At 44.7% G+C, this 15,547-nt stretch overlaps 1 protein-coding gene across 5 annotated transcripts; it reads right to left on the reverse strand.

The window, feature by feature from the left end:
- Window positions 1–261: 261 nt before the first annotated feature.
- ubap2a (ubiquitin associated protein 2a) lies at window positions 262–15,388 on the reverse strand. 5 transcript variants are annotated; one of them, XM_035151319.2, is made up of 27 exons: window positions 15,243–15,388; window positions 13,236–13,373; window positions 12,801–12,878; window positions 11,779–11,889; window positions 9,616–9,778; window positions 9,417–9,497; window positions 9,277–9,334; window positions 8,471–8,568; window positions 8,236–8,294; window positions 8,063–8,133; window positions 7,032–7,191; window positions 6,654–6,924; window positions 6,222–6,526; window positions 5,828–6,054; window positions 5,258–5,537; window positions 5,078–5,117; window positions 4,821–4,995; window positions 4,299–4,350; window positions 3,534–3,831; window positions 3,264–3,355; window positions 2,980–3,057; window positions 2,798–2,891; window positions 2,304–2,708; window positions 2,054–2,158; window positions 1,887–1,954; window positions 1,585–1,776; window positions 262–1,040 (listed from the first exon to the last, which is right to left on the reverse strand). In XM_035151319.2, the coding sequence occupies exons 2-27, from the start codon at window positions 13,329–13,331 to the stop codon at window positions 945–947; spliced, it is 3,753 nt and encodes a 1,250-aa protein (XP_035007210.2). In that variant the 5' UTR covers window positions 13,332–13,373; window positions 15,243–15,388; the 3' UTR covers window positions 262–944. The 5 variants fall into 5 exon arrangements, with proteins under 5 accessions (XP_035007210.2, XP_035007212.2, XP_035007209.2 ...); XM_035151321.2 differs by lacking the exon at window positions 15,243–15,388 and adding an exon at window positions 14,730–15,196 and having other exon boundaries at window positions 9,426–9,497; XM_035151318.2 differs by lacking the exon at window positions 15,243–15,388 and adding an exon at window positions 14,730–15,195.
- Between the last annotated feature and the right edge of the window lie 159 nt (window positions 15,389–15,547).

Consider the following 15,547-nt stretch of genomic DNA (forward strand, 5'->3'; position numbering starts at 1 on the left):
GACTATGCTCTGTAACATGTAAACAGGAATATGAATGGAATATTCTATAAGTAACTCATGTGAACATCATAAGTACAATTTCTTATTCAGTATATTCAATAGTTGGAAAGTTGCTGTCCATGTAAACATGGTAACATACATCATTTGTTCATGTACTTGTTACCCTGACTCTCCTGCACTATCAGACACATGTATGTGAATATAATTTGTGGGTCCAAATACAGAAATGTTTTGTGTAAATATTGATGCCAGACTCAAACAAACTGTTCAGAACTTTTAATTTGGACAACGAGGATTAAACCAATGTTAAAATGACATCAAATCCAAGGCCTGGCTGGTGAAACCAACCATCTACTAAAAGTTTGAGAAATGAGACAGATGGAGGGAAATGGGGCAAAAAGAAAAGTCAAGCTATCAACTTAAGTCACCCTCAATATAAGGATTCACAGATGCGGGAGACCAAAACTTACAAAAACTTATTTCTTCTAAAATAAAAAAAGGCCTTTGCCATGAAAACGATGCGTAAAATCTATGTACATCATTCTCAGATCATGTATGCATACAAAAAAAATCCACATCACAAGATGCTTGTGTTCAAGTATATTCACCAACTTCATCTCCATGATTTAGCATTCTCCTCTTTACACTTTTTTTTAAAATAAAATGTCCTTCAAAATAAAAACAAAATTCAGAAAACCACATTTTATGTCCTACCAATACATATATACTGTATAAATACATACATAAATATATTTTACATACAACAGCCATAAATTTGAAAAGGGGATATACAGAGCAAAGGGGAGGGGGTGGTAGTGTGTGTGTGTTTTAGGTTGTGTTGTAAAATGGTTTGTCCCTCTATGATCTCGTCAGTCAGATACGCGGGTGTATGTCTGCTCGTCCATGCACGTACACACAAACACACATCGTAGGTTCTCGCCACCTCAGTTGGCCCAGTAGGGGGAGGCGCCATAGCTCGACTTGTTGACTTGGCTCTTCTGCTGCAGGCTGCTAGACTGGCCACGCTGGCTGGGACCACCCTGAACATGGAGAGAGCGAGAGAGACACAAAGTAAATATCTGAGACACAAATCAGCGGAATTTCCCCCCCCCCCAGACTTTGTCTTTCTCATTTGAAGATCACAGCAGGAGATTGTTCGGGTCAGACGCGTTCACAACAACATCAAAATGTTAGGCGAGGGGTGGAGCCTGGGTAGAGCATGCAGGAGGCAGGACATGACGTGAACATTCTGCTAATTCTGCTCAGGAAATCGTACGTTTTTCACAAACACACCAACACAAGTTTGCCCTTATCACCAAATGTATGAAACCTCTTTTCATCCTGAGATATTTTTTTTTACAATTTTACATCCATCACGTGTTGGAAACGTCATCAAACCACCTGGTCGCTCACTGTGAATTCTCCTGCTGTTTTCTTGCATGGGCTCACACTTGGACATTTTACAAGAAGGCTGGCAGAAAAGTTCCACAAATTGGTCTTGAGCAAATACTTCTGACATTTGAATTCTCACATACAGCTCGCGGAAAATTTCAGGAAGAAGTCCGAAAGCAGCTCTAGTGTTACCTGTCCATCCTGAGCTAGGTGATGGTGCAGCAGCTGTGAGTGTTGTTGCTGGTGAGGCAGGATGTGGAGGAATGGGGCCGGTGCATAGCCTCCAGGAGCTGCTCCAGGATTCAGAGGGCCTGGACCCCCCAGCGCTGATGGCAAGCTGAAGGGAGGAGGGGTCCCCGCATGGAAACCCTGCTTATCAAAAGACTGCAGACGGAAGAGTGACGACACATTAAACTCCAAACTTGATTATTTATTGGGATAAATAAAAGCAAAACTTCAAGGTAGATTGGGGGGTTGAGGTGTGTGAGGCTCACCTGGGTCTTATTGTAAACACTTCCACTGATGTCTGGCACTCCCGAGTTACTGGATGTCACAGAGACGCCTAGCAGAACAGCAGCAACATTAATACACTGTAAGGCAATACATTTCAAATAAAAGCAAATTATGAAATTAGAAACAGTGAACCATGTTTATTTCTGACCTTTCCCAGGCCCACTAGCAGCAGATTTGGCATGTGCCTGTGAGGAGGAGTTGTAGCCTTTACTGTAGTCCACTCCAACCGGCCCTGCTGTCAGCTCCTCATACCCTGCACAGGAAAACATCAGCATCAAAACTCAAACAATCCTTACAGCAGGTCCTGGGTGGATTTTTAGAATCAGAATCAATTTGCTAAAAAAAACTGTTTCAGCATAAATTCAAAATCAATGGGTTCCCCCAGTTTGCTCACTAACCTGAGCTGAAGGTGTGCTGGCCGTAGCCGCTTGGCTGCTGCTGCGTCTGGAAAGGACTTGCCGTGGGGTTTCCAAGGCCGAGGCCCATGCTGTGCTGCTTGGCCGAGGCTGGTCCCCCGGGAGGAACAAACATGGTGTGGCCATACTGGAAGGCAGCAGCACTGGGCACGGCGCCGGGCACTCCGGGGTAGTAAGGCAGGCCTGTGTAGCTGTAGCCCGGAGGCAGAAAGGCCTGCTGACTGCTGTGGTGCTGCGGCTGGCCCTGGGGCTGAGGCTGGGCCTGAGGAGGCTGAGGCTGGCCCTGGTTCTGTCCTTGGCTCTGGCCCTGGGAAGCCTGTTGGGCCGCCAGGCTTGTGGGAGGTGCCGGGGAGGTGGAGTCGTTCCTACCAAACTTTGTGACTTCACCTGAGCAACAGGGGAGATGCCATGTGAGAAAAAAACCCACAGGATCTTTGGATTTTAAATGAGGCCAGTCAAGGGAGAGGGTGTATTACCTGAGTAGGGGTTGTTGGCTAGGCTCCCGTCTCTGCCAGAGAGAGTTGCTGTGGGGCCCGGGAATGTGATTCCATAGTAATCCTGCAAAGAGGGCTGAGAGTACAAGAGAGGATCGACTTAAGATACAAACATTAGCCAGACTACCTAAAAAAGTAAAACGTGATTTCAAGTTCACTCTTACCATTGGCAGTCTGGACTGGAGCATGTGGAGGTCCTCGTAGCCATAGATTTGCTGTGGGACACAAAAGACAGGCAGTGTCTAAGGCCACCCATTCTTTGGGTCAGACTCTTGTACCCTCATACACTTTCCAAAAATACTAGGTATGATGATTTAATTGAAGATAGTAAGTGTATCAAACGTGTAGTTTAAGGATAGAATACTGAACTGAAATGACTGCTTAGATGAAACTGGCAAGTACATTAAAAGCTACATTACAATGGTTCTAGATCCTGAGGGCTACTTACTGGGTATGCTGGCAGCAGCCCCCCTGGGCCCATGATATATTGGTTGGGCAATAGAGGAGGGACTCCCTGGGACAGGTTAGGAGGAGCTTTACCTGGTTATACAATGGAAAATCAACTCACTTTCATGTTTGGAAACAGCTCCAGTCTCGGTCTATTTAACTTTCCTCCTAATTTCAAGTATTTATAACTCAATTATTACAAGTAGCAATAAAAACTATCACACATAACGTGCCTAGTGTCTGAGGTGTGGAGGTGGGTGTGTTTGTGTACCAGTGGAGGAGGAGAGCAGGGGTGTGTTCCTTGGTGCAGAGAGGTTGGACGTGGCAATAGCTCCATTGGAGCCAAGTCCAAGCGCTGCGCTGGCGGCAGAGTGAAGTCCGCTGGTGCCAGCGATACCGCAGACTGTGCTGCTAATGTTGCTGCCCATGATGGGCATGTTGGCCAGGTGGCTGATGCTGCTACTGTTGCTGCTATTGTGGGTCGAGTGGAGTACTGAGGGGTGCAATGACGTGTAGGAGCCAGAGGAGGGAACCATGGAGCTCACAATGCTGCTGTCGACACTGGTGTACTGAGGACAGAGAGAAAGGGGGACATTTGAAACCGCTCTATACACATTTGAAGTGTGTGTGTGTACATTGTGTCATCAACTAATTTCTACACTGTGGGATCCCCTCCATATTTTCAGATTGATAATTAGTATAATTTGGCTGTTCCATTCTGAAAAGGTCTCCTCATTCAAATTGTAAAATATTTGCATTTCATCTTGTTCTCATTTCTCCAAACATGCGATCAAGCAACTGGCTGTCTGCTTAAACAGCAATCGATAAACAGCTTGTTGAAAACCCTGAAAAATGTGTGATTCATTGGCATTTTACTTGGCATCCAGATTCTTGTGTGAACACGGTAGCATCTAATAGAGTACCAACAGTGCTGAAACCCTGCAGCTACATGTGTTATAATATAGAACAGCGTGCTGTTTGCTTACATGCCATTACAGAGCTACCACACAGAAGGTTTTAGCCATGAGGTACTTACAGCAATGGAGCTGGAGCCCAGGGCTGAAGCTGAGGAATGACTGCTGACATGGCTACAGGCACAGAGGAGACAGGGATAATCAGCAAGTGCACAATAACTTTGTAGTATTTCACTTTGATAAAACCAATTATCTCCCTCATTCATTACACAGGAGAACAAATTTGACTTTGTCCATTGGCAGAGACACTTACAAAATCTTACCGACAGTAACAGGCACTGACTAGGGGTCACTCCCTTGAGAGTTCAGTGTGTGTAAACATAGTCAAATTGGTGGTGGCCCAAACTGTTCAACTCACTGCCAGACAACAGCACAGAGAAGGAAACACGAAGTTAAGATGTGAAAAGTAAGTTTGCCTTGTGGATGTTTGTGGACTTTCACTTTGAAAGTTAGAGTATGACTGAGTAGTGTGTGTGTGTGTGTGTGTGTGTGTGTGTGTGTGTGTGTGTGTGTGTGTGTGTGTGTGTGTGTGTGTGTGTGTGTGTGTGTGTGTGTGTGTGTGTGTGTGTGTGTGTGTGTGTCACCTATTGAGTGAGTTGAGTTGGCTGGCTGAGGGCAGGTCCTGTGCAAGGTTGGAAAGAGTGGCGGAGCTGTGTGCAGGGAGGGAGGAGGTTAAGTGGGAGGAGGGTGCTGGGGCGCCGTTGGTGCTGATGTTCAGAGATGGCGACTCTGGCTTTGGTGTGGAGGACGCTGATGATGCTGAGGAGAGAAATGTCAAATGTAAATGAGTCAAAGACGCATAGTCTTAGAACACGTAATAAATCAGTCAAAGGCAACTTACTGTCGAGAGCAGCAGAGGTCCTTACACCATTAAGACCATTCTGGAGATAGGAAAAAAAACAGCAAAAGGTGTTTACATACTCTGATAACAGATCAAACTCTCCCATGTTCATCAACAAACAGAATGAATACAACTTAAGTTCAGCTCAGGCAGGTATTTACACTCAGTGTTAGCACTCACCATGACGGGCCCTGTGGCCTCTTTGCTCTGTGAAAAAGCTAGTCGTGTGTGAGGGGGCATGGTCCCATCGTAGCTTCCTCCCACTGTGGAGAAGGGGGAGGAGGAGGGTACGGAGACGGAGGTGGTGGAGGACATGGAAGAGGGGGGATTGTTGGAGCTGGGAGTCCCTAATGACGAGGTGGTGAGGCTGGACAGCGCCACCGATGAGGAGTGATATACTGGCTCTGATGAGGAGAGGGGCAGAGGCAGGGTAACAGACAGCGGGCTGCCCAGGGACTCACTGCAGGATAAAAGAAGATGAGAGATGAACAAGTTAAATCAGATGAGTCAAGAAAATAATTGGTTTATTAGGAAATTTGTGAAATAATCATGAGAAAAAAGCAGGATTTAATGTACGACTAACATCAATCTCGTATTCTTTGTTTATGACACAGCTTTAATGAGTTTTTTTGATGATATGCATCTTGTATATGTAATCTGTAGTGCTTTATAATGAAACTGTTCAAATGCAAAGCTTCTGTATATTACACTATAGAAACATAACTAGTTAGTCAGCAGTGACAGTGGTACCTGAGCGGTTTGGAGTACAGGCTTGTTTGGCTCTGTGTCCCTGGTCCCGGTGCAGGTGGTGCTGGGGCGGGGGCCGGAGTCGACTCCCTGGATGCCGCTCCAACACAATTGTCTACACCTCCAAACTCTGGCAATGCCGACTCTGAGCCAAAGTCTAGGGCTCCAAACTGGAGGTTTAGACCAGGTACGTCAGCTGAGCCTGGCATCTCTACCGCCGTGGAGGGGATCTGCAAGGAGTGACAGAGCACAGTTGGGTTTCAGAACCGTGACATTCATTTTCTCAAGTTCATACAACTACTGGTGTTGAGTCATACACGAAATAATGCATTTTCTATTTTACAATGGAAATGTAGGAACTTCGATCTCAACTGGAGCTGGCAGCATCCTTTCATACCTTCGATGTGGGAGGTATCCTTCGTTTCTGGCCTTTGAGCTGTGCCCGCTGCTGCTGTGGCGTACTGCCGCCCTGAGGGTCCAGCCCCACATTGGGCGCAGGAGGTTTAATACCAGCAACAGTCATCACCGCTCCTGCCTGTGCTGGCGTGCTGGTGTGCTGGGGAGCAGGCGAGGCTGAAGCAGGGAGCGCTTGCTGTTGTGACGGCGGACTTGACTGACGTGCCATAGGCAACGAGGGGCCGTTGTGCCTCTGAACCAGTTGACTCAGCACCAGAGATGGCTCCGGCTGCAAGCCAAACTCACCTGCAGACACAGACACACAACAAAACACAACCATTTAAAAATAGGTACATATATAAACAAAAGAGAGAACACATAATAAAAAGAGCTTTTTTAAATGCTTGCACCTGTGCACCATTTGAACACTTACGGCTGAACTGTGAGGACAGCGAGGTGGTGTTGGATTCTGAAGCCTTCATGTCCCAGCTAGAGGACGAGGGTGGAGGTACAGGTGCTCCCAGGCCTGGCAGTCGGCCAATGGAGGTGTTGCTTCCTTGGGTGCTGGCAGGAGGCACGGCCTGTGATGAAGGTAGTGGACCCAAGCCCGGGCCCTTCAGCTGTTCCAGTATCTGAGCTCCAGCACTTGGTTGAGTCCTCTTGGCCTGACCCAAGTCCCCAAAACCAGCTCCCAGAACCGACGACTGCCACAGGCAAGAGGAGAGAGTGTAATTATCTAAGCTTGTCTGTATTCTATTAACAAATGAGGAGTTTGTATGACAAGCAGACTATCAAATGCAACTTTTCTTACCAGAGCAGCATGTGCGTAGCTTGTGCTGCCGGTGGCGCTGCGGCTCGGGGGTGGCTGGTGGTGGTGGTGGGAGTTGGTGAAGACCAGACTCTGAGAAGATGAAGATGGTGGTTCTCTTCCTCCACCCACAGGCTTCTGCAGCAGAGAGGCGAGGTCCAGACTAACACAGGAACAGTTGAACAGTCTTAGAAAACACTTGTAGGGCAGACAACAAAAAGCTGCCAATGGTAAGTACAGCATCTGTATGGCATCAATTTCCCATTTCCAATACAATCTCTGAGCCCATTGGCTGATGACAAAGTAGCCTCTGGGGGCAATAGCTAATATTTTGTGGATTGTGGTGTAGACAGCAGATACTTGGGCCCAGACACCGGCTACATCAATACTACTAAAACGATATCTGAACCTGTATCAGATTTAATCCTATCCCTGTCCATACAGTCACACCAGAAAGCACATATCAAGTGACCACTCACATACACTGGACATGCACATGAACAGGAAGGCACACATGTCCCGCTGAACACAGAGGTTGTCGCAGATTGCTCAAATAATAGCTTGTCTTCTACACGTGTAAACAGTTGTATCATTGTAAAATACAGGATTTAACTGCACAACAGTTGTTAGCAAAGTCATCACAGTCAGCAACTCTTGTAATTGATCATCCATGTTGCGTTCTACACCGGTTAGCCAGGCTAATGCCGGGTGTTTTCTCCCAGAAGGGAGTCATGTGATAATAGCCTGATGAATCAGCGAAGGCTCAAACCAAAGCCTCAAACGTGATTGGACAAACTAGGCAGCAAATCATGTCCCTCACCTACAGATTCTGCATATTCACAAGCAGAACCTGTTTATGGACATTATTTCTCATACATACTTCACAGAAAAATGAAGTATGTAAAAAGATGACATCCATAGTGGTTTTTTCTACACTGACTCACTTTATGAATGGATGGAACAGTTGGAAACTGCTGTGTAAATAACAACAAGAGAACTGGGGGTGAGTATATTATTAACAGGGCGGTAAATACCTTTGCCCAGGTGTGATGTGGTTCTCAGCAGCAGTTGCACATGAGGAGGTGAACACTTTGGTCTCAGAGAGCTGCAGGAACACAGAGACACAAGAGACAGAACTGTGAACGAAAACATTCACTTGTAAATGACAAACGTCTCCTGTAGAGTGATGGCCTTTGTGTTAACTCACACTAACATCCTCACTCCAGTCCTCAGGTGTCCAGTCCTCCATGGTGGACCTCCAGGCAACTAGAAGACAACCAACCAGTCACAAACTCAAGTACGGGTGTGACAAGTAGTTTAACAAGATGCAAGATGCCTGGAGCTTGTGTACGTTTGCATAAAATATCACACGCAGAGCGGCCGAGTACACAAAGCAAATACAGTGCTACTGTCAGTCAGGAGCAACACGTGCTGGAGCTCACCTGTCCCATCTGTACTGTCGTTGGCCACCGTGTCCCACACCTCACTCTGTGTGTTCCGTGTACGAGCCTCTGAGGTATAGTCGGCAGGATTGAAAGTCCTGGTGAAGAGTCAATGGTCATTAGTTATAATGGAGAGTGGGTGAAGTCAGAGTGAGTACATGCTCCTTTTTTATAAATGGGACTGTGGAAACAGCTGCAAGAAATATCCACCTTTCATCCAGAAACTAATGCAAACACACTAGTTTTTTCTGTTGCTAATAAGATAAGTTACACATTTTACATTTCATATTACATGTCATTTAGGTGATGCTTTTATCCAAAGCAATAAGTGCATTCAAACCCCAAAGTACAAACCCAGAACAGCAAGAATCATGAGTACAATTAGCTTAAAAAAGCCAAACTACAAGTGCTACACGTAAATGCAATCTACAACTAACTTTTATTTTTATTTTTATCTAAACACCATAGTTGACGATGGTTATTAGACCATCATCTTCTTAACCAAGGTGTAATCGGAAGAGATGTGTCTTTAGCCTGCGGCAGAAGATGTGTGGACTTTCTGCTGTCCTGATGTCAATGGGGAGCTCGTTCCACCATTTGGGAGCCAGGACAGCAAACAGTTGGGATTTTGTTGAGTGGCTAGATGTCCCTCGCAGTGAGGGAGCAGCAAGCCGATTGGCTGATGCAGAGCGAGGTTGAAGGGCTGAGGTGTAAGGTTTAACCATGTCCTGGATGTAGGCTCGGCCCACAAGTACCTTCAGTTAAATGTGAGCCCTGTGACTGTGTGTGTGTTCTTGTTGTCGTACCCCATGCCCTGGGCTGAGAACCGGTTCCCTGCTGGTGCTCTACCTCTGCCTCCAGATCCTGCATCAAATCCACACAAAAGTCAGTAACATGTACTCAAACGTTTGGCACAGTGATGGTGTTTTGCTGAGCAGCTGCTCACCTCGGCCACCTTTGATTCTCCGACCTCGATCTGAACTTCTGTCCACCGGTGTCACCTCCACACCATTCTCTTCTGGACGCGCTGTCAAGTGAAATCGTAAACTACATTATTAACAATATGATATAATCAAATGGGATATTGAGAGGCTGGGGATTCTACAGTACATGTGGATTCATATTAAGTTTAAACTCGTCCATACCCGGTCGGCTGCGACCGGCCCCCTTGCCCCTGCGGTTAGCAGCCACGCGGCCTTTGCTTGCCTCCCTCTCTCCTTTCTTCTCCCGGTTCTCCTTGTTCTCCTTGCTTTCTGATGGACCCTCCTTCACCAGCGGCTTCTTCTTCCCCACCGTCTCCCATGAGGTCTAAACACAGAACAAGAATGACATCAGAGAGGATCTATTCAGGGAGTTAAAACAAGTACATGAAACAACGTAAAACATTGTCCTAACATAATAGAATAGCGTTTTTGATTGCATTTTCTTATAAATCTCTAGCCAGCAGCTAAACAGGATATCATGCTGACAATGTGCTTTAGTGAGCAAAGCAGGCAGAGAGGTTTTATTGTTCAAAAACATTTAGTTGCCTCCATTTCAGTGACATTTCACAATTGTAGGTTGTGGAAGTAGCCTCCGGCGCTCTGCTGTTGGTTGATTAACACATTTAAAACACAACCGGAACTGTGATGGCAGCTTTGTTTTTGACCAACTTGCTATGTAAGTGCGCACCACACAGCTGTGTCATGCAAAGACAGGAAATATCAAAATGATGTACCTTATCGACAGTCAATCAAAATGAATTGACTGAGATTCAGGACATAATGTGTTAATGATTTAAAAGGCCACTCTTCTCTTATATGACAGCTACTCTTACACCTGAGACCATTTGTTTTGTTTATAGCAGTTAAGATCTTAAAGAGAACAGGAGAAGCAGATGTTATCAGAGGTCTGCAGTGTTTGCCAAAACAATAGCATCTTCCATGTAAAGAGGAGAACCAGCTTCTTGCTATTTTTAGATTTCCATAAAACTGAACCAACAATGTGTAGAGCTTGCTGGCGGCCAGTCACACCCTACAGCCTCTCCTTGGCATCTGTGCCAGCTGGTATTCTACAAAAATGCTGGGACACTCAGACATGAAGCATACAGGTCGAACAACACTACTGTGTTTCGCAGATTATTTCGGAGCTTCTTTGACTTTACACTTTGAGCAGTGGAGGGAGAAGAGAATAGCACAATATCATGTCTTCATGCTAAAAGCGTCTGATGTTAGAAAGAGAAAAGTGTCCAAGAGTCATTGACTGATGTTACTGAATTCAATTTGAGTGCCATTTTTGATATTTACAACCACAGTCACAGAAGAAAATTATGTCTGACACAACATTGGTTTTGACTTTTTGTGCAGTAATGATGACACAGAATCCTTTATTTTTTGTTACCCAAGGAAATACAGATGTTTGACATTTCTGTATTTTTGCTCGTGTTAAACTTGGGAAGTTTCTGAGCAACTTTTTTACTCATTTGTCGCACACTGATTTGACAGAGACTATTCTATTTTAATCAAAGGCTGCACAATGACATGTATTTTGTTTTATATGCAATTTAAAAGTAATACTACAGTGATTGTGTATTGGACTTTGAGCGCTCTACCAGAACATAGATTGCACTAATCAGAAAAGCCTCATTCAACTTTATGCAGAGCCGTACAGCAGTGACTTAGGGAGAGGCATGCTGGACTTAAAAATAATCAGTGCTGATTAAAAAATGTGTGCGACTTTTTCCAGCGCTGCAGAACGTCACCATGTCACTGTGTGTAATAGCCGCTGTTCTCTGAGTCAGGTGCTGCAGCTGCTCTTCTCCAGTTGCACCATCTGGGACCCACCTCTATGACGACCATAATCTGTGACCATAATGAATTTAAGGTTTCACTGGAACGAATCACATTTTATGTGATTACGTTTTTATTGCAAGAACATCAGATCCATCATCTTTTATTCTTGGTTTAGTCTAGCAAATTATATTGTAATATATGCAGGAGACACTTACTGACATATCACAATAAGAAAAGCAAATGTGTAAATAACAAAAACTGCTTCAGTGTCAGGGTCCTGGTATTTCTCATGCTGGCTCACTGTCATGGGACATTTGTCTGCAGTGAATAAAAAGAAAGCTGGAGAGACTGTTTCTTATGGAAGTTTGTTGTTGTAAAAGTAAGTAATGTCCAAATAGGTCATAGATCAATTTTTTCATCCATGTGGCCCGTTTCTGTTTGTTGTCTCCTGTTAATATAGTGGAAATTAAAACATAAGACTGGTAAGGGGGAGTTTTTTTTTCTTCTTCTCAACTTAAGTGAGAAGCTACCATTTACCATGTCCGAGGTACTCTCCAGGAGGAAGTTGATGGCTTTGCTAACATCCTCATTGCAGTCATGGAGCGCTATCATGCACTCGTCCTGGTTCTTCCCAGTCACCTCCATCAGCTGTAGAAAGCAAAAAACATACATCGCATTAGAAATGTCAAGTTTATCATTAAAAGTAGGACTGGGCGATATGACTTCAAATTAATATCGTGACTATTTCAAACTTCTACCTCAATTACAATTGATGAACGATTAGTTTATGTTTTTTTTAACATTGCCCTCGTCTGACAGGGTCTATATTGGAAATATGCTGAACTTTTAAAGCCGATATATTTTTTCTAATGAAGTGCATATTTTTATTTCTACTTTAAAGATGACTCAATTTAGTATTTTATTACATTGTAATTTGAAGTTAACATTGTAATATTATATAGAATTCTATATATAGTATTTTTACAGGAGGGGCAGACAAACAGAAAGTAAACTTCAAGTACAGTAACTTCTGATTAGTGTTGTTGTTCATTTTTTAAGTGTAAAGTGAGCGCAGGTCAGTATGATTGTGTGGAGGGAGGAAAGTATTAACCAAATTAAATGACATGAGCAAGATTAAGTCGAGGAGGTTATAAAAGTTGGTTTCGATACATTTTTGATTAATTTCCCAGCCCTAATTAAAAAGGTGCACAGATGATAAAATGCACCAGTTTTACAGAGCATGACCGTGAGGCTATGGTGTCACTCATAGCATCAAATATACATAGTTCATGTGTAAACATAGAGAACCACCGTCATGTAAGAATGTGTCAGCACAGCCTGACGTAGCTTAGTAATCAGACAATGAGGCTTGTGTATAGACCTTTTTCACAGAAGACATGGCAACATGACTTGTCAGAGTAGGGTAGGCCCACGCTTCCAGGTAACATTAGTCGTGTTTCTGTCACTGTCCCCATAAGTCATTTCATCAGTTACACCTGTCAAAATGTCTGCTGTGAAAAACGCCTATTCTTGTTTTTTTATTCCAAAGAATTCCTCACCTGGTTAACTTTGTCCTCAAAGTCAGCATCATTCTTGTCATAAATCATCTGAGCAAGCCGGATCTGTTCTGCAGTAGCCTGCAACACAAAGACAATAAGACCACAGGGTAAGCTTTTGGTTAACAAGAGAAAAATAGAAGAGAAGAGAGTCTATAGAGGTGGAATTACATTGTTTAGCTTGCTTTTCATGGTCTAAAATCGCTGACAAAGAAATTGTAACTGAGCAAGTGCCTCCTATTGATGCCAATAAAAGTGTGTGTGGCACTAGCAATTGAAAAAGAAAGTCCTTTTTGATAATGACCTATGAATAATGTGTCCACTGAAGTTTAATTGTTGTAGTTGTTCCCCCTGGTGTTTTGCATTTAATTTTCTCTGGCTGAGAGGATTGATTTCACACAGTTTTTTCCCCATTATCATGTAGTTGTGGTGTCTCACCTGTATCTGTTTCTGTGGTTGTGATGTGTGAGTGACAGAGGGCAGCACCTTTTCCCGGGGGCCCCGGGCCTTGTCGCCGCCCAGCAAGCTCATCATATACAGTATATACAAAACTCTGTATGTACAAAATAGAAAAATCTGCAAAAAAAAAAACAAGAAACATGGAAGGATGAGTGAAATATACTGACAGATCATAAATCCACAGATTATGTCAGACGCACAAACACACACACAGTTTCTTTACAATGTTTATACCACAGACACTCAATACTTTCTCTTGTGGGAGTGGGAGCAATGTGTTGTGAGCATGGTTAAGCCCTATTGCACATCCATGAACACTCCCCTTGTGGAATGAGAGACACACAGGTGGCCTGGTGATGCAACAGCTTTGCAGAAAATCTAGGTCAAGGAAGGAGAGCGACCCAGTGTCCTCTTACAAATACCACAGACCACAGTGTGTGTGTGTGTGTGGAGCAGAACAAACCCTACACACCCTGACCCCACATCCCCTTGTGCTGCTTGATAGCTCAGGGCAACTGAGATTATACACACACACACACACACACATCTTAAACACTAAGCTACTGCAGCGAAGGCTGAATAACTTCTCTGTATTTGAAAACTAAGCCCCGAACAATTTGTACCACATTGCAAATTGTGTGCGATCCATTGTAAGCACACACTTATAATTGTCAGAAGCAAATACTAAACATTTAAATAACAAACACACATGGGGCTTTATCCACCTGCAAATACATGGAATGAGTGGCCGCTCAACACAGCAACACAAAACACCCTGTGATTGAATCTGTGCTGCAAAGTCTGACTGTGGTGTCCTTTACTAAAATATGAACTATAGTTTTCCCCTCTGACCCATTTGTTTGATATCAGAGAACAATAGCAGTCCAGCTCACAGTGGCCGAGTGACGCCGCCAAACGCTCTGCTGCCATTGGCTGCTGGGCGGAACAAAGCTAACTAATGCAGAAGGATCAAGTGGCTTTAAATGTCATTTCAGAGGAAAATCTTAAAATCCGTTTAATTTCCAGGCGCGTGAACTCACCTGCAGCAGCTGCGGTCTGCGGTTTATAAATCAAATGTTGACATATCACTGCCGGTGGGGGAGCCGTCAGGGTTCGACACAAACAATAACAAAACAATCAATCAGTAACTGTGAACATCTCTATTGTTCATCGTTTATCAGGACACACAGAAAACCACCGGTTCCATTTCCGCCCACTTACATGTTGCTACGCGTTACCACGTATTCACACCAAACTGATGTTAGCTAGCTAACTGACAGGTATTACAATTTAGTGCTAACGCCACTGGAGCGTTGTTTTGAATCGATGCTAACGTTAGCAAGTAGCTGTTGGGTTAGCCTGCTTGTTTTTTTAAACCTGCCTAAGGGGGCTAATTCTCCTACAGTTAACGGCACATGTCTACCTAACAAAAACAAACCGGACACCCATTGCGTCTTTCTCGACAACACTGACCGGATGAGTGTGGCTGGTACTGGGGGGTCCCCCTTTGTCCTCGCTAGCATGAACCGACGTTAGCCGACATGCTAACGCTTCTGCCGTGAATAAACGCTGCGGTACGGCTGGAGCTAGCCAACGATGCTCCGAGCTGTTAGCCAAAAGACCTGGCTCGCTTGATAGTCTCGCGGGGGTATTAATAGACGGGCACGGTTATCTAACAGCTAGCGGTGACACCAGGCTCGTCCGCGGCATCAACACATGCTAACAGGCTAAACAACAGAGCCGTGCCAAATGTGAGGGGAGAAAAAAGGGCCTCGCAGCGGAGCACAATCCCCATCCCGACATTACTCTCCGGGAAACAAGACAACAGAAAAATTGCGAAAGACATCCCTCACAACAGCGAGTGAGCTCAGCGGAGAAATCGGCGTCCGGCCATTTCAGCCCAAACCCACTCGGGTGCGTGCTTTAAATGCAACGAAACGGAGAAAGTAAAGTTTATAAACGTGGTAGAAATGGTGTTTTTATTACCTGCTATCACGCTTCAATCGCCAGCAGCAGACAAGGTGGTCACGTGACGTGCGCTGCCGCGGTGGATGCTCGGCTCCCGATCGGGTCACAACTTCTCCACAGTCGACACGCACCTTTACACTTTCATTTCTAAAATGCTTGCTTTTCTGTTGTGTTCTGTGAATATGCAGCTTCAATAATTCGAACTGCAGACTGAGCCTGTGGCGGATCTAGGATTTTTCCAGACCAGGGGCCACGGAGGGGCCACAATTTACACAGAGGGGCCCAACATCCATGTACAATTCCTGATTCATCACATTTAAGTC

Source organism: Hippoglossus stenolepis, chromosome 3 (assembly GCF_022539355.2).
Source record: "Hippoglossus stenolepis isolate QCI-W04-F060 chromosome 3, HSTE1.2, whole genome shotgun sequence".
Taxonomy (NCBI): Eukaryota; Metazoa; Chordata; class Actinopteri; order Pleuronectiformes; family Pleuronectidae; genus Hippoglossus; species Hippoglossus stenolepis.